General features: G+C 41.6%; 1 protein-coding gene across 1 annotated transcript in view; it reads right to left on the bottom strand.

Moving 5' to 3' along the window:
* The window catches only part of APOB (apolipoprotein B), a 109,521-nt gene that overhangs the window by 54,503 nt on the left and 29,631 nt on the right, over window positions 1-25,387 (bottom strand). The window contains exons 10-16 of the mRNA XM_068124702.2: window positions 24,441-24,668; window positions 24,049-24,169; window positions 23,501-23,647; window positions 22,270-22,481; window positions 21,881-22,118; window positions 20,793-20,957; window positions 20,403-20,606 (exon numbers count right to left, since the gene is read on the bottom strand). Coding sequence (XP_067980803.2) covers window positions 20,403-20,606; window positions 20,793-20,957; window positions 21,881-22,118; window positions 22,270-22,481; window positions 23,501-23,647; window positions 24,049-24,169; window positions 24,441-24,668 — 1,315 coding nt within the window. The remainder of the gene's footprint in view (window positions 1-20,402; window positions 20,607-20,792; window positions 20,958-21,880; window positions 22,119-22,269; window positions 22,482-23,500; window positions 23,648-24,048; window positions 24,170-24,440; window positions 24,669-25,387) is intronic.

A 25,387-nucleotide genomic window follows, 5' to 3' on the forward strand; every position in this document is an offset into this window, starting at 1 on the left:
TGGTAAACATGCAAAAAATTACCAAGTATTAAAAAAAGTTCCAAGGCAGAAATAAAAACAAAGGATGATCTCTGCTGTAGGTATCCACAATAGTCTCTTAGCCGTGGTTCAAATTATGGGTTCAAATCTCGGCCTAGATATAAACTGTCACCCTGGTGTTTCACAGACCGGATGTGCCATTCCTTAGATGGATATCAAACTGGTCATCTCATCTGTCATTAATTCATTAATCATCATTAATTGCTGGACATTAAAGATCCCATGATATCCTTCGCGAACGGTAGGTGAGCTATTGCTGGCACCTGTCCAAATTTTAAATTCATGCTCTAATTCCAAATATGGGGCACGGCCCAGAAAATTATGCAGCCAGCAGCCGTGTGTTGCATCCAAAAGGAAAGGAAAATAATAATAAAAACTAGAGAAATGCGACTATGTCACCAATATGCCTCTGCATAGTCCCTGCCCGTGACAATGGCTATATGTCTTGTTCATTGTTCTAAAAATAAACATGTTTGGTTTAAATCCCTTTAGCTGTTTTGAAGTATCACATTTTTGCTTCAGGACAGGTTTCACATCGATCGGTGAAGCGTTTTTGGAGAAGGGTTTAAATAAATAAATAACGGCTTTCAAGCTAATATGGCTGCTAAACCACGTGACATATGACATGAAAAATGTACACACTGCATATGTATGGGTTGGGAATCACGTTTGTGAAGTTTTGTGTTGATCGGAAAAGATTCATTTTTCTATCCAAGATGGCTGCCAAACCACATGACATGTGATGTCATCATTTTAAAACTATATGCCACAATGGTATTAAATGGCATTTGTAAATTTTTGCATCGATAGGGAAAGTGGTTTCTGAGATATAATTATTTAATATTTTTCTTCAATCCAATATGGCTGCCAAACCATGTGACCAATGATGTCAAAAATGTAATATTTCAATATATGTGCATGCAATTTCAGATTTTTAGGGTGAGGCATTCGATTAAAACATTTATGGCTGATATACCACTTCACTGATGATGTCATCATTATCATGCTTTGTTTCCTCATTACAGTACTTGACAGTACTTGAGAGTACTTGACAATGTGCCAAGTTTCAAATTTTTCCATTCAGAGGTTTCGAGAAATATTTTTTAATTATTTGTGTTTAATCCAATATGACTGCCATACCACGTCACAATTATCATAAAAAGATTGTGCATGGGTGTTGCTCCTACCCTTAAAGTTTCGTCTCAATCAGACATATGATTGCTGAGAAAAACGAGGTTTAGCCCGGACTGACAGACAACCCAAAAACATAATGCCTCCGGCCATCTTGGGGGGGCGGAGGCATAAAAACCAACGCGGTGCTCATTAAAACATTTTTAAAAACCTAAAGGAGAGAACGGCACTCGGTGGAGCGCATACCTTTGCAATGCTGAACAAATTATCTTTTGTATCCCAATGATAGGCCAGATGCGGATCCGGATCTTCACCAAAATTGAATGAATTTGTCCATGTTACACATACAACTTGTTCACCAAATCACACATCCAACTTGGCCAAGTCCGTCCATAACTGTTTGGGATATTGTGCTGTATATCCTTTTTGGGTCTATCCCTCAAAAGTGAAGAATCACTTTAAAATATTATAATACATATCTGGATCCTGATCCAGATCCTCAGCAAAATCGAATCAGTTCATTCTTGTTGCACACCCAACCTGTCCACCAAGTTTCGTCCGAATCCAATCATAACATATTGAGATATCCTGCTCACAGGCAAACAACCAAAAAACAAGAAAAACGTCATGCAGGGCACGATTCTTGCGAAATACCTGAAACAAATTTGACCTTTAAAATAATTAGTTGAATTCAGTGACATGATTTGCAAATACTCTTCAAATTTAAGGTCAATCGGATGAAAATTGAAGATTTTACAAATGCCATCTAGAAGTTGTTGACCTTTGGCCTATGTTGACCTCAAAAATATTGTTAGTTGAATTAAATGACCAAATATGCAAATCCTCTTCAAATTTCAAACCATCGGATGAAAATTGTCAATTTGATGTTTGTGTGTGTGGTGTGCATCTAAAGTGGTCCAAGGGGTCTAACAGGTCCACAGGTAAAAGGGTCCAAGGAGTCTAAGCGGTGTAAAGTGTGTAAAGGTCTAAAGCAGTGGTTCTCAAACTTTTTTGGACTACGGCCCCTTCTGCCCTCTTGGACCGGCCCAATGCCCCCCTTGTCATATCGTTCGTGGTCGGACACCCAGAATTTATGTGGATAGGAAGCAAAAATAACAGAAGCCAAATATTTTCTGAATAATATTTTACTTTATTTTACTTTACTTTCTATTTTATTTTGCACGACCTACAATGTTTCAGCAGAACAGGTCCAGGTGAGGCAAACTGGGAATCTGTTATCACAGGCCTAAATACCATTAGTGTGAAGGGTAGGCCTGGTGACTCGCTGCGAGATTACGAACGTCTGGCTCCATCTCAGTGAGGTAGAGACGCAGATCGCTCCTCTTGGTAATGTCAAGGTGGTTTCGATACTTGGTCAGCAGCACCATCACGGCGCTGAACCCTCTTTCAACGAGGTATGATGTGGGGAACGCCATCAGGAGCAGTTCTGCCTCTGTCTACATTGCGGGGTATTCGCCCCGCTCCAGAATCCAGAATTTGCCATATTCATGCTGCGCGAATCTTGCCTTCGCCTCATCATCATTGTGGAGGTTGATAGTTTCGTCCTGTAATTCGCGCTTCACATCTTGAATGTCACATTTGAATGGGTTGATCACCCATGCTGGCACCGACAGTTTTAGCATGTCTCTGAAACGCTGCTCCATATCTCCACGAATCTTCTCAAGGTGATTGCAATAAACGAGCAGCCCTTCATCAGAAACAGCAGTTTCCTTTTGTTACGGATTCGTCACTTCCGTTGTTGTGGTTTTCATCCACTGTAAACATTTTTGATTCCATGTACTATTATTGTTGTCGTTTAAGGGAGATGGAGGTTACTATTTTCAAAAGGTAAAAAAGTCAATGTGTTAAATGAAACCGGAACCGGACGACGACGAAGAGGAAGAGGAGGAGGAGAAGGTGGAGCGAGGGAGTCGGGGAAGAAGCCTAGCTGCTTCGAGGTCTGGAGCAAACGTTGACGAACGGAGGTCACTCGCGAACTTCGGGTTTCCCGGGAAAGGGATTCTTGTGACAGAGTTGTTATCACTGTAACAGATCAACCTGCATGTCAGGTTTTGGCGGTTGATTCCGAGGAGAATCATCATCGTGCCATTAACTCTCGAGAACGGGCCGTCGGCCATTTTGACTCGCGCGCTTGGCGCATCGCGCCAGGTTTTTCGCTTCACTTCAACCATTTTCACTGCATCCAGACGTTTATCTGGTGTGTGTGTGTGACGTGGATTTTGAAGGTAAATCTGCGGTTCGCCGGTTTGGAGCCGTGAAACGTCCATACCCGAGGGTGTGATTTCCCAGTCGCCTGGAGGGTGCCTTTGGATTTTCCCATCGCCTTGAGGGCACCTTTGCGCAGCTTTGGCCACGTGACTGTGGCTGTCATCTGAACGGGATTCTGGTCTCGATTCGACATCGTTCTGACGATTACTGGAGCGGATCGACTTTGGCTTGAAGCCAGAATCAACTTTGGCTTGAAGCCGGGAAAGAGACATTGGGGAATGTTCTTCTTTTCGCTCACGTGGAGCACAGTGAGTTATATTGTAGGCCTACGAACCTGATGGTGCCATCATAGGAAATATATATTGGTTGTACAATTGATTACTATTGTTGTTGTACTGTTATTCTTGTGTGATCTTAATACAATATTTGTTTGTTGGTAACAATTGGTGTGGCTTCACCATTGATCTTTGACATACAGAATAACACATTTTTCTGCCGTGACTCCTCTCGGGGCTCAGAGGTACACCGTGACCGGGGGTTGGGGAGGAGCACGTAACACTTTGCCAACTGGGGAAAGTGGTACATATCTCTGCGGCCGAGGGTTTCCCTGTGCAGAGTCGCCTTGGTTACGAATGCGCCGATCACTTTCTTTGCTTTAATCAGCGTCATATGGTCACACTGGAGTTGTTTGTTGACATCATTCAGTATATTGAATATGTCCGTGAGGTAAGCCACATCATGCTCAATCGCATTCACTTTCTCCGATAGCTCCGTATCAATTTCCGACAGAAACTCGACGACTGAAAAGGAGAGGGCATGGAAACGGGTCAAACAAGCGCCTTTGGACAACCATCGAACTTCGGTGTGCAACAGGAGCCGCTCAAATGCCTCATCGTTCTCCTGGCAAAGCTGACGAAACAGCCGATCATGCAGAGACGACACCTTGATTTTATTCACTGCTTTGATTACTGTTTGGAGTGATCTATGAAGTCTGGTGCTGAGAGCTTTTGCTACAAGATGCTGACGGTGCACGACACAGTGAATGGCGAACACGGACGGTACCTGGTTCTTCAGAAGCGCAATAAAACCACGCTGGCAGCCAACCATCGCTGGTGCCCCGTCCGTCGCGCAAGCGAGAATGTTCTCCATCGGTATGTTCTTATCAGTAAAGTACTTCTCCAACGTTTGGAAGATGGAAGAACCCTTCGTATCGGTCTGGAGAGAGCGGGCAAACAACATTTCTTCCACCATTTCCTGATCACGGATGAAGCGAACGTAGCAGAGTAACAGAGCTTCACCGTCACGCAAAGTGGACTCATCCAGCTGGATGGCGAAGTGTGTGCTTCTCAGCTCACTACACAGCTTATCTTCTACATCCGATGACATTTCATCAATCCGCCTGGCCACGGAATCATTGAGCGCAATCGACGAGAGAACTGGATTCGGTTCCTGGCCCATAACGGTTTTTATCACTTCCCCAACAGCTGGTTTGATCAACTGTTTGCCGATTGAATACGGTTTTCCAGATCTGGCGATGAGCAATGACAGCTTATACGACGCTTCCAGTCCTTTATCCACGAGCTTTTGGCTGGCTTTGAACATCGTCGTTACCGTGGATCGCTTCTCAAATTTCTCTTTCAGCGATTGGAAATAGCTGACCTCTGCGCGAGCCTTATCCCTGTGCTTTTTACTCAGGTGCTCGCTCAGTCGAGATGGTTTCATTGCTTCATTGGACAGCATGATACCACACAACAAACACATCGGTAACTGTTTGTTCGTCGGAGATGGAATGAATCCGTACTTGATGTATTCAACGGAATACTGACGACATTTTTTCTTTGAGGCCGACATCTTGAAGCCGACCGGACGTGAAGCTTTTTTTGAATAACGAAATAAACACGCCAAAATGTCGAAAGACTAACACCAGCGCTAACACTGACTGTTCATACCTTGCCCAATGCCTGTGCTGGCAAGGCCAGGCTGTAACGTTGAACCAGGCACGTTGAATAGTCCAGCACGAATAGAGTGTATTATGTCCCACATAAAAAGATTCTTGCAAGCCGATTGGTTGAAACGGCACCACGTGACAAAAATTAGTGTTGTGCTATTGGCCGCATTGGCGGCCAAAATATTTCGCTGGTGTCATACACTATCATGTTTGTTGCGTGAGCATGTATGGACAACAAAATACCTAAACGACATCAGCGAATATGTGATCATAAAAACCATGCGGAGGGGGAAAGAATGTGGTCGTTGATTGGATGGCCAATTTGCCGAATGGCGCCGGGTAACCTGTTCAGACTCCAGGAAGCCCAATGAGTGCTCCAAATCGCTGCTGCTCCTCGAAATCGCCAGTGCCCCCCAAATCATTGCCAGCGCCCCCCCCCCACCCCCACCACCCGTGGACTCTGGAGCGCCCCCTGAAAGTTCCCAGCACCCACTGGGGGGTGGTAGGGACCACTTTGAGAACCTATAGTCTAAAGGGTCTCTCGGGCTCTGTAAGGGTCTTCAGGTTTCTCAAGGTCCAAGAGGTATAAATGGGTCTAAAGATATCAAGGTTATTTTCCATTGGTAGTTAGGGTCTAAAGGGGTCTAAAGGGTCGAAGGAGTCTAAAGAGGGTCTAATGGTCAAGGGATATAAGCGGTATAAGGGATGTAATGGCCTTCATGAGTTTAAGGGGTCTAACGAGTTTTAAAAGGTCGAAAAGGTCTAAAAGGTTTATATGCTCAAGGCATCTAAGCGGTCTAAAGGGTTTAAGGGAGAATAAAGGGTCTTAAGAGATCCAAAGGCTCTAAATGATCTATAAGGTCTAAAATGGTCGAAAGGGGTCTAAATTGTCTAAGGTGTCTAAAGGTTGAAAGAGTATGTTTGAACAGTTGCAACAGGTTTAAAGGATCTCAGGGGTTGACAGGGTTTAGTCTAAAGGGTATAAACAGTCTTAAAATGTCTAAGAGGGTCTACAGGGTGAATGGGTCTAAAGGGTGAAAATGTCCATGGGATTTAAGGAGGCATAAAGCATCATAAAAGCTTCAAAGGGTCTAAAATGTCTAAAATGATCTAAAAGATCTAAAAAGTCTAAGGGGTATAAAGGTGTAAATGTCTAAAATGTATGTTTCAATAGTCCGTAATAAATAGACATAATTAATAGACGTAGTCATGGTCCAATGATACATAATTACCCTCGCAAGAGAAGAGGGTATTGCATTTGGGGCCGTTTGTCTGTCTGTCTGTCTGTCTGCACAGAACGTGAATATGCTTTTCTCTGCAACCGTTGGACCAATTGACGTGAAATGGTCACTATAGGAGTGCCTCCTCTTGGAGAATATTTTTTATGATAATTATGTTGTCATAGGTCACGTGGTTTGGGCGCCATCTTGGAACTTTGCACACCCCAATATCTTCCAAACCGCTCCATTTATAAAAATTGAAACATGGTTCATTGTCAAATACTCCCCATGGGGAACAACATATATAATTATGACGTCATAATTATACAAGTAGAATGCTTGATCTGATCAGTTTGAAATTTATTGAGTGTGATCGACACAAAAATTGTATGGCAGAACGAAACTGATGATGTCATTGGTCACGTGGTTCGACAGCCATATTGGGTTGAACATAAATCTACATAGTCAATAAACCACACAAACACAGCAGCTATCTAGAACGGCACTCAGTAGAGAGCATTCCTCCACCAGGTAAACAGTTTACGTTTTGTATCCCAGAGTAGTCCAGAAAATCACAATACAGAATCACATTTAATCAAAATCATCCGTCCGCAACTTTTTGACATGTCATGCTTTGTATCGTTTTTGGTCCCATCTCCCAATGGTGAAGAATCACTTTTAAAATTAAACTAGCCGGATCCGGATCTTCAACAAAATTGAATCGATTCTTCCGTGCCACACACACAACCGGTCCACCAAGTTTCGTCCAAATCCGTCCATAACTTTTTGAGATATCGGGCTATGTATCGTTTTTGGCCATCTCTCCCAATTGTGAAGAATCACTTTAAAAATTCTAGTAGCCGGATCCGAATCCTGATCGTCACCAAAATCTAATCATTTCATCCTTGTCACATAAGCGACATCTCTGCAAAATTTCGTCCGAATCCGTCAACAACTTTTTGAGATATTTTGTTCACAAACAAACGGACAAAAGGACAGACAAACAGACAGTGGTGAAAACATAACCTCCATCCACTCTTGGTGGCGGAGGTAATCAACACCACACAAAATACACGACAAAAACATGTCCAGGCGGGGGTTTGCCATCTCCGATTGCTCTTTCTTGCGAATATCTAATTCGCACTTACGGTGCGAATCTAATTCTAAACATACGAATCTAATTCGCGCTAATTCGCACTTACGGAATATCTAATTCGGACTTACGGTCCAACTCACGTTCAAACAGTACATCATTAATAGACAAACTCACGTGGGTCAACCAAGGCTTCACCTCGATGACGGTTTACGGTCTGTCTGTGTTTTTGTTTTTCAGTTTTATATGCAGTACTAGCAGAGTACCCACCCCCTGGGTAGGTCGAGTTTGTGTATTACTTGCTGCGAAAACGTATAGTCTAGTCCGTGATTTGCAAGAAGACTATAGATGTTTGCATAGTGTGCGCCTAAAAGGTACTACATGGTCTAAGATCTAAAGAGTTTGTTCCATTAGAAGTAAGGGTCCAAGGAGTTGAAAGGGTATAATGTCTCAAGCATGGAAAAAGTGTTGTAAAAGGAATAAGTGGTCTAAAGCTCGAAATGGTCAAGGGTCCAAGCTGTCTAACATGTCTGAAGCATGTAAGGGGTATAAATGGTGTTAATGTCTAAGAGGTCTAAAGGGACTTAAGGTATGTAAAGGTCTACAGGTTCTAAAGATTATAAAATGTCGAAAGGGTGAAGGGATTTAAAGGTGTATAAAGTGTTGAAAGAGTCTTAAAGGTAAAAAGTTGTTTAACGGTCTTTAAAATCTTGGGGTCTTAAAGGTTTTGAGAGTTTTAAATGTCTTAGAGGTCTTGGGGGTCTTAATTGTCTTGGAGGTCTTAAAGGCTCTTCAAAAGTCTGAGGGGTCTCTGCTGTCTAAAGGTTTAAAAGGTACATTCCAATACCACGTAGTTAATAGACGTATGTGTAGTCAGGATGCACCAGACATTTTAACAGCACGTAAATAGACAAATAGTCACATGGCTTCACGGACGAATGGACGGTCTGTGTTTTTCATTTTTATATATTAGCACACCCACTCCGTATGGCAGCGGCAGGAAAGGTCATGTTATTATCCTCTCTGGGATATATAGATTACAGTAGATCTGCAGTCAGGCCTCAAGAACGTCGGGGTGTGTTCAGTTGCAAGTATCATTGTGGAGCACTCGCCAAGTGACTTAAACATTTGAGCAAGCACTCCATTCAAAACCGTTGATAAGGTACGGCTGGCTTGGCAAGCGCTAGCTAGCTGCTCGGTAACTGAACACACCCCGAGTTTCTTCCCTTTCAGTTTAATTTAAACAGCAGTAGTGACTGTTTCAAAAGGTAATTAAACATGTTTGTGGTTTGCTATATTTTTTGGGTACCCCATGAAACGCCACAATCAGCTATTTCTAAACGTTAACTCAACGTTAACTCAAACGTTAATATAATACTATTATCGCAAATGTTGTTATTACTTTTCTTATTAGGAGTGGACTTGGAAAAACGCCATGATAAGCTATCTTATCACGGATCTACACGTGGTGCTTAGGTGTTTTGAATCACGTGGTGGTGAGGTGTTTTGAATTACGTGGTGGTGAGGTGTTTTGAATTATGTGGTGGTGAGGTGTTTTGAATTACATGGTGGTGAGGTGTTTTGAATTTTGTGGTGGTGAGGTGTTTTGAATTACGTGGTGGTGAGGTGTTTTGAATTACATGGTGGTGAGGTGTTTTGAATTACATGGTGGTGAGGTGTTTTGAATTATGTGGTGGTGAGGTGTTTTGAATTACGTGGTGGTGAGATGTTTTGAATTTCGTGGTGGTGAGGTGTTTTGAATTACGTGGTGGTGAGGTGTTTTGAATTACGTGGTGGTGAGATGTTTTGAATTTCATGGTGGTGAGGTGTTTTTAATTTCGTCGTGGTGAGGTGTTTTTTATTTCGTGGTGGTGAGGTGTTTTTTATTTCGTGGTGGTGAGGTGTTTTGAATTACGTGGTGGTGAGATGTTTTTAGTTATGTGGTGGTGAGATGTTTTGAATTATGTGGTGGTGAGGTGTTATTAATTTCATGATGGTGAGGTGTTTTTAATTTCGTGGTGGTGAGGTGTTTTTTATTTCATGGTGGTGAGGTGTTTTTTATTTTGTGGTGGTGAGGTGTTTTTATTTCGTGGTGGTGAGGTGTAATCGTCCCAAACTTCCTGTCTACGTCTACCCCTTCCTATGTATGTGCTGAGGGAGTCTTTTTTGAATTTAAAAAAAATATTTTTCAACCTAAATCTTCAACCTAAATTGCTTATAAAAATTTAATATCACGAACACTACAAAAAATTTGTGCAAAATAATTGTTTGTATTATGATTGGTGTAAATCATGACCACACAGCAACTCAGGTACAGTCATTATCCTCAGCTAAAACAAGGCCATTCCTCCATTACCATTACGGTGCGTGGTGAGGCGAGCCATGCTCGTATATATATATATATATTTACAGTCACGTGAAAAAGTAAGTACACCCCATGTAAAGTTTTGACTTTTTCAATATATTTCAACATACAGCTATTTGATCTTCATTTCAACAATATTGAGAGATAAAGGTGATATAATATAACAAATATCATGAAACATTTACATTTTGTCGTCCATTGTATAATTTAAATAAACATCAATGCAAATTTTGCATGTGGAAAAAGTAAGTACACGGCTACATTTATCACTACTTCAAATACCTAAAATTAGAATCAGGTGCACCAGCTCAGGTGCAAATGATTAGAACAATCGTTATAGAGGATCTTGGAGGAACCTGTCTTATTTAAACCTCAGACATTTCGTTTCGTTTGCTCTTTGTTTTTGAAGTGTGCGGTGTCACCATGCCTAGGTCAAAGAGCTCTCTGAGGCCTTCAGAAAGAAGGTTATAGATGCCTACGAGACTGGGAAGGGATTTAAAAAGATCTCCAAACAATTTGAAATCAATCATTCGACTGTCCGGAAGATCATCTACAAGTGGAGAAGATTCCAAACAACTGCCAACTTGTTCAGGCCAGGCCACCCCAGCAATTTCATCCAGAGTGCAGACCGCAAGATGCTGAAAGAAGTTTCTAAGAACCTCAGAATATCATCACGGGACCTACAGGTAGCTCTTGCCACGGTTGATGTCAAAGTGCACGAGTCTACCATTAGAAAGAGGCTGCACAAATTTGATCTACATGGGAGGTGTGCCAGGAGGAAACCTTTGCTGTCCAGAAAGAACATCAGGGCAAGACTAAAGTTTGCCAATGAACACCTAGGCAAAGACCAGCACTTCTGGAACAATGTGCTCTGGACAGGTGAGTCAAAGGTAGAGCTATTTGGCCACAGTACCAGAAGACATGTTTGGCGAAAACCAAAGACAGCATTTGACCACAAGAACCTGATACCAACTGTAAAGCATGGTGGTGGAAATATTATGGTTTGGGGCAGCTTTGCTGCATCAGGGCCTGGGCAGCTCACCCTCATATAATCCACTATGAATTCTTCATTGTACCAGAGGGTGCTTGAGGATAATGTGAGGCCATCTGTCGGAAAGTTGAAGCTCAACCGAAGGTGGACCTTGCAACATGACAATGACCCTAAACATGCCAGTAAATCCACCAAGGAATGACTGAAAAGAAAGAAATGGAGGCTTCTGGAATGGCCAAGTCAAAGCCCGGATCTAAATCCCATCGAGATGTTGTGGGGGGATTTGAAACGAGCTGTGCATGCAATTGTGCATGCTGTGCAACAATTTTTTGTTGAATAAATTATTGCAAAGTCAATTTGTCATTGTTTTTTGTTCATTTAGATCACCTTTATCTATAATAAAAAATTTAAAAAAACACCTTTAGAGGCCATTTTTTCCCCGCAAGCGGGGGTTGGCCTTTTTCGGGAACTGTGGTTGTTGTTGTTTTTCGGTCCCCTTTTTGAAGCAATGTTTTACGGCCGGATGCCCTTCCTGACGCCAACCCTTTTTGCCGCCTTTAACGACAAGCAGGGAATTACCAGTGAACTGGTACTCAATTAGCCGACCTCGGAAGGATGACAGGCTGAGTCAACCCCCCTGGCGTTAATTCAGCGATTGACCGGGATTCGAACCCAGGATCCTAGGATCCTAGGCCGGCACCCTAGCCGCTAGCCCAACACCAGGGTTATCTATAGATACTGTTTAAATGAAGATCAAATATTGATATGTCCACATATGTTAAAAAGATTTTAAAAAACATTTTATGTGGTGTACTTACTTTTTCCACATGCGAAATTTGCATTTATGTTTATTTAAATTATACAATAGACTACAAAATGTAAATGTTTCATGATATTTGTTATATTATATCACCTTTATCTATCAATATTGTTGAAATGAAGATCACATAGCTGTATGTTGAAATATGTTGAAAAAGTCAAAACTTTAGATGGGGTGTACTTGCTTTTTCACGTGACTGTATATATATATATATATATATATATATATATATATATATATATATATATATATATATATATATATATATATATATATATATATACATAGGTGTTTTGAATATATATTAAAATATAGATATTGTCACAGACCAATCTATTCTTTCTCTCAGTCTAAGATTTGATTGTCATTGGTGAAGGTTACATTTGCTGTTTTTCCAGATTCAGCATACATTTTCCTTTACATTTTCATCGTTACATTTTCCAGATTCAGGATAAAGGGAGTCACAATATCAACAACAACAACATGACCAGTGTAAAGAAGAATAACAATTTTGGAACTGAAGCAAGAGAGGGAGAAGGATGATGGAGAGGAAGAAGGCATTGGGACTTATCTTGAGCGGCCACACTCTCTTTTAAGTGGTGCATATCATTTAAATCTGACATCTACAGAAAAGAAAACTGGTGCTCTTCCGTATGCGAACCTGTGAAGGTTTAATGACTCATCGATTCCCTTTCCCTAGCGGCTAAACTTTAACCCACTGTGCACTGGTTAGTGGAGGCGATTCAGCCTATCTTCTTCTATCTACCCTTCGGGGTATTCTTCTTCGCTGAACTTCCTTGACTCTTCGTTGGACTTGCTTGTCAAACAATGTACTTCTCTTGTTATCTCGGCGACCATATAATCGCAGCTCCTTGTATTACCTTGTTCGTGCCATTTTGGTGATTTATGCACCATTTGGAGAAGGCGATCGGTGTGTTGACCAATGCTTACTTTCCAAGCTTATCATCCCTCAAACCTCTCCTGTCCTTCAACCAAATCGTCGTTTTCAGCTTGGAGTTCCCATCTTCATTCATTATCTGTGGTAGAGCTGTAATGACTGACTCAGGTTCTTCTCTATGCAATGGTAATTAGGGGATTCACCTTCTGAGGACTTATGAATGTGACTGCCTGTATCGGCTTCACCATTTGTGTGCACCCTCCGGACTTTGACTATTAAAATGGGGCTCGCTGCCAAGCTTTCACCCACTTATAACATGCTTGGTTTAATGTGTGAACTGCTTGATTCAGATTCAGTTTCCATGTTGAGAGTCGTGAGTTAAAGTATAGCTGAATCGCTGAATGTAACCTTCATATGTTTTTATTTGGGATTCTTAGTAAAGTCATTTATTGTTACATTTAATTAATATTATTGTGCTTACGGTAGACATTAGGGATTAATAAATATTTCTTATAATGTTACCCTTCTTTCTCTTGTCATGCATTGGTTTCACCCTTAAAACAACACTATGGGCACATCAGTGTCTTTATTTCTTTACTGTCGTGATGTCCTCTGGGCTACCGGTGCACTCACTGCACTGCCCTGAGTTCGACATATAACAGAAATTGGGGGCTCATCCGGGATCTGACACCAAATTCCTAATAATAATAAATTGATTGAAAAAAACCAAGTGAAACCAACAAACATTCATAATGGTGTTTGTTGTGGAGAAGTTTCTTGAGTCACTGGATGAGGAACAACTTGGGAGGTTATATAATCAGAGCTTCTGGAGTTGGCTGAATATTGTAACCTCAAGGTTAGACCAACTCTAAAGAAAGTGGAAATTCTGTCATTTGTGGGAAACCATTTGGTTGAGGAGAGGCATTTGGGTGAATTGGCATTCCAATTGTTAATGGATGATAAGTCTGAAAGTGTTGAGTTGCAAAAATTGGATCTGGAGTAAAAAAAGAATTGGAGATGTGAAGCAAAGAGCAAGAAAGGGAATGTAATCTGAAACAACTGGAGATTCAGGAAAGAGGAATGGTTAAAGAACTGGAGATTAAAGAACTGGAGATTCAGGGACAGATTAAACTCGAGGAATTATAATTACAGAGTGGCAATAGCACATCTTCCCAATTCTCTCAGTCGACCAGCCAAAACTCTTGGGACATTACCAGATATGAGTCTTGGTCCTCCCTATATTGAGAGAGAGGAAGATAAATACTTTCTTTATATTTACTCTCCTTTACCTATTCACCAGTGTTCACAGCATGAGGAGGTAAAAAGGGCAGTTATTAAAGCTAATGAAAAGGTTCCAGAGGCTTACAGGCGGAAGTTCAGGCAATGCAGGAAGACAGTGAAACCCATGTGGAATTTGCTCGGGAAAAATGAACTTTATTTGATAGGTGGTGTGCTTCCAAGGAAAGATTAAGGCAGTTGATGTTAGTGGAGGAGTTTGAGCAGTGTGTGCATTCTGAAGTTAGGACACATAAGGACAAACGAAAGGTATAGGAGTGGCACACCACAGCAATTATAACTGATTATTCTCTTTCTCACAAAATGTATCTCCACAAACTGGGGTTTTCAACAAAATGCAAACTTTATGGAGGTCCTCAATGCCAAACAGGAAATTAGAACAGTCTCCCTTGACATATCACATGCCTTCGATACGGTCTGGCACCGCGCTCTGCTCACCAAATTCTCCTCTTTTGGTATCCATGGAAATCTCCACGCATGGCTGGCCGACTTCCTCTCTAGTCATAGTGAACGTGTGGCCCTGAATGGGTTTCTCTCATCTCCTCTTCCTGTTCAGGCTGGAGTTCCCCAAGGCAGTGTTCTGGGCCCTGTGCTTTTTCTAGTCTTCATCAATGATCTCTCTGACTCTCTTGAAAATCCTCTCTATCTCTTTGTTGATGACTCTACTCTCTGTCGCTCCATTCTTCATCCCTCAGATCGGCAGTCTGCAGCCTCCTCACTCTCTGCAGACCTGGACAAATTCACAGACTGGGCAAACAAGTGGAACATGTCTTTCAATCCTGACAAATCTCAGACTCTTACGATGTCTCTCCGAAAAGACCGACTGGACAACCCTCCCATCCACTTTCTGAATAATCCTCTCCAAGAAGTTCTGTCACTCAAGCTTTTGGGTCTCACTATCTGCCACGATCTTTCCTGGGAAAACCACATTTCAAATCTGGCCTCCAAAGCCAGTCGCCGACTGGGCATCCTCCGTCGTGTGAAGTCCTTCCTTGGCACACCTGAGCTCCTCACCACATACAAGGCTTTCATCCGCAGCTCAATGGAATACTGCTCTCCCCTCTGGGCTGGTGCTCCTGCCTCACACCTAGCTCATCTTCACGCTGTTGAAACCAAAGCATTCAGAATCATTGGAATCTCCTGCGATGAAGCTAACTCCAAGGGCCTCTCACTCATTCACCACAGGCAGGTTGGTGGTCTTTCCGTCTTCTACCGACTCCTCTCTGGCCTTGCCCCCCCAGCTCTCTCTGGGCTCTGTCCCGCAAATATTCCTACAGGTCGCACAAGATCTGCCTGCAACCCTCTTATGGTTAAACTGCCAAAATCAAGACTCTCTGCTCACCTTCACTCCCTCATTCCTCTTTTCTCCCGCCTCTGGAACAAACTCCCTCACTCTCTTCAATCCCACTCCACCCTCCAGGTCTTTAGAACAGCTGTTCACCACCATCTCTTATCTTCCCCCATCCAAAACCTTGATCTTTTCTACCCCCGCTAATTTCACCCCAATTCCACTTTTTTGAAATACCAACTTCTGTCCTGGAAGTCCTTGGTGTCCTTGTGTTTTATACTTCTCCCTCCCCCCCCCCCTCCCCCCCTTCCCACGCCTCCTCCCCCGAAGCCCTCTCCCTTCCACACATCTCCCTGCTTTCAAATGTTGTGTTTGTGTGCTTCCCCTTCTCTCCCCATCTTGTCTTCCGCTCCCTCTTTTTATATATTTTGTTTGTCTGGTTGTTTTGTTTGTGAAGTAAATGTTAGCTCTTTCACGAGCCTCGATTCAGTATACAAAAAAAAAAAAAAAAAAAAAAAAAAAAACTCGGGAGTTACAAAAAAAACAGTTCAGGGAAACACACCCTTATTTCACCCTTTGAGTACGGGATTTTTTTTATATAAAAAATACCCCCGGTACGGGATTAATTTGGCATTTTGGTACGGGAATGCAACCACGTACTGACGATCTATTTATAGGTGTAGTCGATGACGTGTAGTAACGTCATGCGTACTCAAAGGGTTAAAAGTCCTCCAGAAAACTTTCATGCCAAGTTTGATTATTTTAAGTCTGCCGACCAGAAGTTGAAATTTTTGGTGGCCAGAAATAGGCCACTGAATTTTTGTCATGGGTTACATGTGCTTATTGCAAGAGGAGAGAATGCCTAATCTCTCAGTGTCTATTTTGGCAAGGAGAAGCAGAAGTGATTACCAGCCAAAGGCTATTCCAACTGCACTTATGAATAGTCAACACCACCTTTTGTGGGCAGTGGCTTTTGAAGGGTACACTGCAAGAAGTGACAGCAGATATAGACGTTATTAATGAGGGATATCAACTTTTTATTACAGAGCGTTTTGTGTCAGCTGTAGGCGACACAGCCAATCAGAAACTTGTTAAAATATTTAGAGACATGGGGGTGTCTCAGTCCTTGATGTTAGAGGGCATCTTGTTACTATCGGAGAAGGCGCCAGTGTAATGTTACAAGGTGTTGGTGGCTATGTTAATGCACCTCTTCAGGTGGTTCACCTAAAGTCACAGTTGGTGTCAGGACCTGTAATTAGAGGCTTACAGTCTACTCTTCCCATAGAAAGAATTACTTTTATTATCAGAAATAACTTATCAGGTGGTAGAGTTTCAGTTAACTCTCAGTTAGTTGAAAAGCCAAGTGCTGAGTGTAAGGCAGAGCAGCTAGAGCAGGAGATTCCTGATATTTTTCGTCATGTGTAGTGACTTGATCCAGGTATCGGAAGCACTCTCAAGAGATTAGAGTGAAAAAGGATTTTGACTCAAAAGCAATGTACACTTTCAAGGATACCTTTATGACAGTGATGACTCTGACGCTAGTGACACAAGGAGCTGATACTCTAGGTGTCACACCCTTTGGGTGGTACGAGGAATAGATCTGTGCAATGTGAATGCTAAATCTTGAACTTATTTGAAATAACGCGTACACAAGCCAAGTTACCGAGATGGTTACCATGGCAATATAATTCAGCCAATCACAGTAGTGATCCAACCAGGTTGAGATAACGTCATGAGCAATAGATATCTGCAATATGAAATCTAGATGTTTAACGCTTTTTGAAATATTGCACAAACAAAAGTACATGGACAGATGATCGGTTGGTCAGAGCTCATTTGAATGTCCCCTGTCTCCGCTCTTGTCAGAAGGGTAGAAGACAACTATTGATAGTACTATTCTTGGACCAGACGACAAATCTGGTATCCAGGCAGCAAAGTCTGGGAATGTATTGGGACAGTCTGGTCTCACAAAAGAGAGACTTATCGAGAAGAAACTAAAAGATACCGAGCTCATAATCCTAGCTAATGGAGTCCTCATGGAGGATGATGTTACCAGAGTCCCAGTTTGTTACTTTAAGAAAGATGGTGTCTTATTGAGGAAATGGAGACCACATGATGTACCAGCTGATTATGAGTGGAAGGAACACTATAAAATTGTGGTTCTGCAACTGCAACACAATTTTGGGTTTGATGCATGAGATGCCATTGGCAGGTCACCTTGGGGTGAACAAAATATCTGACAAAATTTGGACATTTCTTTTCACCGGGTTTGTGACGTGATGTTGTGGAGGTTTGTAAATCTTGTCACTCGTACCAGATGGTGAGGAAACGGAATCAAAAAATTGCTTTATTGTCGTTAAAACCCACTCCAGCTTTTGGTGAACCCTTAAGTCAGGTTATTATTGATTGTGGAGGTCCCTTACTAAGGCAGGTAATCAAAGCATGCTGACTATTATGTGTGCTTATACTAGGTCCCAAAGGCAAGACCTCTCAGAAATATTGTGGCCCCAAACAATGCCAATGCGTTACTTAAGTTATTCAACCTTGTTGGTCTACTTAAGGTCATACTGTCTGATCAGGGATCAAATTTAATGTCAAAACTTTTTCAACAGGTTGTGTAACAGCTGGGGGTGAAACAGATTATGTCAAGTGCTTACCATCAGTAAGGTGCCTCAGTAAGGTTCCACCAAACTTTGAAAAACATGAAAACATGATTAGTGCTTTGAGTGTGAGAAAGTGTATACTTATTGCTGTTTGCTGCCAGAGGGTCTGTTCAGGAGTCGTTGGGATTCAGTCCCTTTGAACTAGATTTTGGACATGCGAGGACCATTGAAGGATTTGAAGGAACAGTTGCTCAATGGGAAGTCACAGTTAAATTTATTGGACTATGTGTCTGATTTCAGATATAGGCTGCCAAAGGCATGTGAAATAACAAGAGAGAACTTGAAAATATCACAGGACAGAATGAAAGCTCGGCATGAGAGTTATTCCAAGGACAGGAAATTTGATCCTGGTGACAAGGTTTTCGTGTTACTTCCAATTCCAGGTCAGCCATTACAGGCTAGGTATTTTGGCCTTAACCTCATTGAAAGAAAAGTCAGTAAACCGACAATATAGCCCAAACTCCACGTCGATGCAAACAGAGATGCCTGCATCACATCAATATGATAAAAGAATATCATGACAGAAAGGCACCAGAAATGATTATCTCAGTTTCACCTACTTTACCTGTAGTTGGTGCACAGGAGTAAAACGATATTTGTGATGAGGTGAAGCTTGACCATATTAGTGACAACGCCTTCCTGAGGCTGACCAACACTGAGGTTACATTTGGATCAGAAATCAGGTCGATCAGCTCAGAGCAGCAGGGTCAAGTCTTAGACCTAATTCATGAGTTTGCCCACTTGTTTACAGGTGTTCCTGGCCGTACTAACTTAATGTATCATGATATAGTGGTATGGGATGCCGGGCTGGTAAAACAGCACCTGTACAGGATGAAGCCTGTCATGTTGGAACATCTTCACAAGGAAGTTGAATACATGCTCGAGGATGACATCATTGAACCTTGTGACAGTAAATTTGAGTTCAACCTATGTCCTGGCAACCAAGCAGGATGGAAGTCTCCGTTGTTGCACTGATTTCAAACGGGTCAATGCGGTGTCAAGAACAGACTCTTGTTCAATCCCTAGGGTTGATGATTGCATTGACAGGATTGGTCAAGCCAAGTTTGTGAGGAAGTTTGACTTATTGAAGATTCCTCTTACTGAACGAGCAAAGACAATCTCTACTTTTGTTACAACGAATGAACTTTAACAATATAAAGTTCTTCCTTTCGGCCTAAAGAACAGCCCCGCTACCTTACAATGCCTCATTAACGACCTTTCCATGGATCTTGAAGGGCAGAAGCATACATTGACTACGTCATCATCCATTCCATGGCTTGGGACAATCACTTTAAGAGAATCCGTGCTTTCTTTTTGAGACTTACTGATGCCAAACTGAACGTAAATCTGGTAAAATCTGAATTTGCTAAAGCACAGGTTGTGGTCTTAAGTCCTGTTGTGGGCCAATATCAAGTACGGCCAGTAAAAGCAAAACTGGAAGCAATTGATGACTTGGCAGCACCTTAAGGTAAAAAGCAGCTCACAAGATTCCTGGGCATGCATGGATGGTATCAGGGAATTTGCAAACATTTATCTGACATTGTTGTCCCTTTGACTAATCTGCTCAAGTAAAAGGCAAAATTTGTATGAGATGGCAAATGTCAGGCTGCAATCCATGAAGTTAAAACCATACTTATGATTTCTCCAGTAAGTTATTTTGGTGCCCAATTTGCAGAAAAACTTCAAATTAGTGATAGATGTTAATGATGGAACTGTTTTGGAACTATTTTGGAATGGCTGGAACTGTTTTGCTACAAGAAGATGCTTCAGGCATAGATCACCCTGTAAGTTATTATTCAAAGAGGTTTGAGAAACACACAAAGAACTATTCTACAACAGAAAAACTATTCTACTTCTAGCTTTGCAACAGTTTGAGGTATATTTAGGTGCAACTACTTTTCCAGTTGTATTTTTCACATCATAATCCTTGAAAATAAATTGAAAAGCAAAATCAGATATTGATGAGATAGAGCTTGTCTTTACAGGAATTCAACCTTCACAGGAATAATAGATGTACTCACGGTCCCACTCATGTTCAAACAGCACGTGATCCACATCCTCAAAAGGGTTGCCCAAGGCTTCACCTCAACGAGGGTTTACGCTCCACTTATGCTTTTCGGTTTTATATACTGTATAGTGGTATATATATATATATATATATATATATATATATATATATATATATATATATATATATATCATATACATATATATACTCATATATATACAGACAAACAGACAGAATAACAGACCAGACCAACCAATATACTTGTGGTAAATCTTGGATTCGCAAGTTACAAAAAACGGGACTGGAAACATAACCTCCATCCACCTTCGGTGGCAGAGGTAATCACATGTTGCAATAAAAAATGGTGGAATCATGTATTACAATGAGTTCTGCAATTTATTCCTCCTGCACACCTTAGGGAAGAGTGCCACAAGTTGCTTGCCGATGGCAGAAAACGCTGCTGGCAATTCCTGGATGTCATTCAATTTCAGATATCCAAACTCGGTGCCAAGAATACGCAGATAGGCTGCTGCGTCCATATCATCACGATGCATGTTCACATCCGCGACCAGCTTTTGCAGGTTCTTCATCAGGTCCTGTGATATGTCTGAAGATTTCTGTGAAGAAGAAAACAACTATGCTTACTATCGCTAAAGATACAAACCATCAACAAGGGTTGTATACATATAACTGTTGAAAAGGCGTCCTCCATTCCGACAAACTCATCAAATGCGGTCAGGCTGAAGGTATTAGCAGTGAGAGAGGTGAATGTTCCATTTAAAAGTACCAGAATGAAGGCCTACCGGATTGCCGTTGCTTTTCACACCCAGCCAACGTTTAAGTACATCATTGGCTTCCTTGGAGAGCTTTCCATCAGTCATCAAATAAGCTTTCATTGTAGGAAAGAAACCTTCAGGGCCAAAAAGAGCTTCCAGAGGAGCTTCAAATCCTTTGCCATCCAGTCCGATCTTAGAGAAGAAAAACAAATTTCCAATATTAAGGAGCTTTGAATTTCTTTAATAAAATAGGACAATAAGGGATTGTGCAAAGAATGAAACAAATCGCATCCGTGTCCGAGGAAAATGGTTCAGTTTGGAATTTTTAATATGAAATAGGCAAAGCCGAGAAACGAACAAAACACATTAGAATTACTCCTTAGAACCCTCTGAAACAGCTTCGACTCACCCTTTAGAACCCATTAGAAGTAGCCTTTAGAAGCCACTAGAATCCCTTAGAATTGCCCTTTAGAACCCTCAAAAAACCCTTAGACTCACCCTTTAGAACCCATTAGAAGTACCATTTAGCAGCCACTAGAATCCATTAGAATTGCCTTTTAGAACCCATTAGAATTACCCTTTAGAAGCCATTAGAATTACCCTTTAGAACCCTCTAAAATCCCTTAGAATCACCCTTTATAAGCCATTAGAATTACCCTTTAGAACCCAGTAGAATTCCTTAGAATTGCCCTTTAGAACCTTTTAGACTTAAACATGGTCGGTTAGAAATGGTCTTCTTCTTAATTTTTTTTACGGACGGACATAGCCAAATATTGAAGCGCTTTCACCGCTTAAAGAAATCCATTGTTTAACTATTCGCATAACAAACTGGTTGATAAATTTTTGATTGATTTGTCTTTGCTTGTATGACTACCAAATACCCTAAGAACATTTTAACAGGATATCTATCGTATAACAAAGCGAGTCCGATTTCTCTGGAAATATACTGGATGATGCTTGATGCTCATGAGAAATACAACTAGAAACCTGCAGTACATTGAAAAGAAATAATTCACTCAAGACTTTTGTTTTCATTCAGAACACAAAAAGCTAAACAAAAACTTGACTGAAGACATGAAGAGAAAAATCAAAATAAAACTGATGTGCATACGAACCTCAAATAAATCCACATTCTCTCCCAATAGGTTGAGCGTGGTATCAAGCATGACAGAGCGAGGCAGGTAACTGCTGGGATCAAAGATGACGTTGCTCTCAATTTGACCCCACAGCGGCCGTTTCAGGCCAGGTATGTCAATTGTTTTAAATAGTTTGTAATTCCTTGAAAACTTGCGAGAATCCATGGCCGAGGGTATTGCTTGACCTCCCAGAACCTCCTCTATTTGAGACTTAAACCTGAAAGAGTTTGAACAGATTACATGACATGAAAATGATAATAATCTCCTCTGTTGTCACACACCTATAAATTATATTGGCTTCTGTTACAAAATTGCACCTGTTTATAATATTATCACCAGGGCGACACTGATACGATGACCATGCTCACCCTTTTGTAGCCAGGTCGTCTGTATCCAGAATGTTGGCGATATGGGAAGCAACAAAGCTTTTGATTTGCCCATTGGGTTCTTGAGGCAGAGGAAACAAGATTTTTTGAAGGTCTTCATTGGTGGGACGACGCATGAGGGCAAGGTAAGATGTCAACCTCAGCTCAACTGATGTTTTCCAATCGCTGTAAGTATCCAGAAGCACTTGCCGCATCTGAGACGAAAACCAAGAAATGGGGATTGATGAATGAAAATTGTGATTGAAAGAAATATCGACAAGGAAACGTACAAAGGATGTGAGGGATTGCATTCAAAAAAAAGTATGTAACAATCAAGTAGTTCACTTATTCAACCTATAGCTAGTGTCTGGAATGTATCCAATCACATCAGATTTGGGAAGCCAAGCAGAGCTAAGGCTAGTTTGAAAATATTCCCATGGGAGGCCAGAGGGCTCGGTTGAAAACATGTTGATAAATCAATCACTGGGGTGCTCCTTTGAGCAATCTGGTCATGGATCAGTTCTTCTATTGAGTCAAATCCGCCATTTAAAAAAAACTGCTACACTGTTGCTATGCTGGCACAGATTTCCACATCTCATGGTCTTACACACATTGTAAATGCAGACACAGCATGTCTTTCCGGTAAGGATTTGTTTATCCAGCCGTCGCATTTTGATTGTGGATTATAAAGAACCTCAGTGCAGTAAATTGAATGATTAGGAAAATAGTCTGTTGCTATGCTGAAAATAGTCTGCAGCCTAGTGTTGGCTTAGCGGTTCGGGTGCCAGCTTGGGATCCTAGGATCCTGGGTTCGAATCCCGGTCAATCGCTGAATTAACGCCAGGGGTTGACTCAGCCTGTTCATCCTTCCGAGGTCGGCAAATTGAGTACCAGTTTCACTGGTAATTCCCTGTGTGTCGCAAGAGGCGGCTAACAGGGTTGGCAGCAGGAAGGGAATCTGGCTGCAAAACATTGCTCCAAAAAAGGGGACCACGGTGCCCAAATAAGGCCAACCACTGCTCTGCAGGGAAAAATGGCCTCTAAAGGTGGTTCCTCTTTTCTTGTTATGGCCCTGTAACAAGCATAATGAGCCAAGTCTGTCTGTCTGTCCTTCTTTAAGTCTAACTCCTCCCTCGGTCTAAGTTTACTCATATAATCAATCTAATGTGATTGACAATTTGAGAGAAAAACTGATTGAAACTGGGGGGGAGGGGGGGGGGGAGGGGATATTTACCTCGTCTGTGAGCTGCATGCGACGTAAAGATTGCACAGCAGCCTGACGCATGGTAAGCGGCAGACGTACGTTGGCGGCACAAGCCAAGACGGCAGCTGGGCCTTGTGAACCTGCTGCTTGTAGAACGTCGCCCATGTTCCCAGCAGCCTGAAAAATGTACAGTCAGCGAAGAAGGGTTTTTTTTATTTTAAAGACAAGATTATAAGTGAAAACAATATGACACTCATAATATTCCAAACAATAACAACCAAAATAAATTGGCAAACAACAGCAAAAATCTGCTTGCTTAAATTTTTTGGACCTGTGTGAGCACCTTGAAGCTTTACAGGCTGCTTGATTCGATTTCGCATGGCGCAGATTACACCACATTTGAGAGAAACCCAATATTTAACAGGAAGCTCGGCTGGGAGAACCCCTCGTGATGTCATAGTCTAGTCCAGCGCTTCCATCATCAGGAAGACAGTTGAGTATTGGAGGCAAATTGCACCTTTACTGTGCAAAGCGTTAAAGGCCAGTGGCAAGCAATACTCAGTTATTGTCTGTAATACCTTCAGTGCAAGGTAGGTGTAATCTCCACCACGAGAACAGTCGTTGCCAAGGCGAGATGTAATAAACGATGCTGCCTCAGATAATTCCTTGCTCCTTCTGTCACTTGAATAGTGATAGTGCCTGAAAATATTCAAAAATGAAAAACAATAAATGTTTTCAAGGCATAATTATTGTACTGTAAGTCATTGCTGTAGCCAAATAATTAATATTATAAAGTGAACATATCAGAAAAACAAAATAATAAACTGTTGAGAGATCAGTTTTCAGACCTCTAAACTGGACGCAAAACAATATTATGACACTTTTGATACTTATGATTGTGTTCTCATCATATGCTTCATGAAAACTACAATGGCCCTTCCCCATGCCCCCTAAAACAAATATATCTTACTTGTAGGCAACCATGCTGAGAGCCATTATGGTGACACGTGAAGGCTGTTCTTGAGCCATTCTCAGAGCTTCGTGAAGCATCTTTTCACAGGGTTGAGGATGCAAAGCCAGCAACATTGAAAGCATAGCTGCCATCGGTCGTCCAGTCTTGCCGCTACGTGTCCAAGAACTGATGCCACTGAAACATGCTGCTGAGCCGCACTGAGCCAGTGCTTGAATGGTGATGCTCCTGTAAACAGGGTACGATTCACAAGTTGCAGGTTTAACCATGTTCCTTACACATAACATATATATGATATATGATATATATATATATATATACACTACATGACCAAAAGTATGTGGACACCCTAACATCACACCTCATTCCAAATTCATGGGCATTAATATGGAGTTGCTTCACGGGCATCCACATACTTTTGGTCATATAGTGTATATGGAGGGTCCAATTGTATGACCATGTATCTGGCCCTTCGGGATTAGGATGTGGGTGTATGATTGAGTATGTATTTCAGCCTTCGCACTGAGGTGCATGTGTATTCTCAAGGGACAGTCTTATTGGACTGTGTACTTTGGCCATGGGGTTAAAGTACACGTCCCAAGTTCTGTTTATATGTTTAATGTTATTTTTGCCTTTTTATATAAAAAGGTATCCTTCATAGCGATGGGTGTCATGGGTCTCTAGTCCTATAGAGGAGGGGTCCAATTGTATGACCATGCATTCTGTCACTTTGGGGTTACTATGTATATGTTTGATTGACTATGTACTTCAGCCTTCGGGCTGAGACACATGGGTATGCTCATGGGACACTTGGGACAGTCTTGTTGGATTGTGTACGTTGGCTGTGGGGTCACAAGATTAATGTCCTGAGCTGTTCAAATGTTTCGATTTTTTCCCCTTTTTTACTATTAACAAAAATACAGCCATAAGGCGAGGGCCATATGTGT

This window comes from Myxine glutinosa, chromosome 8 (assembly GCF_964187855.1).
Source record: "Myxine glutinosa chromosome 8, kmMyxGlut1.1, whole genome shotgun sequence".
Taxonomy (NCBI): Eukaryota; Metazoa; Chordata; class Myxini; order Myxiniformes; family Myxinidae; genus Myxine; species Myxine glutinosa.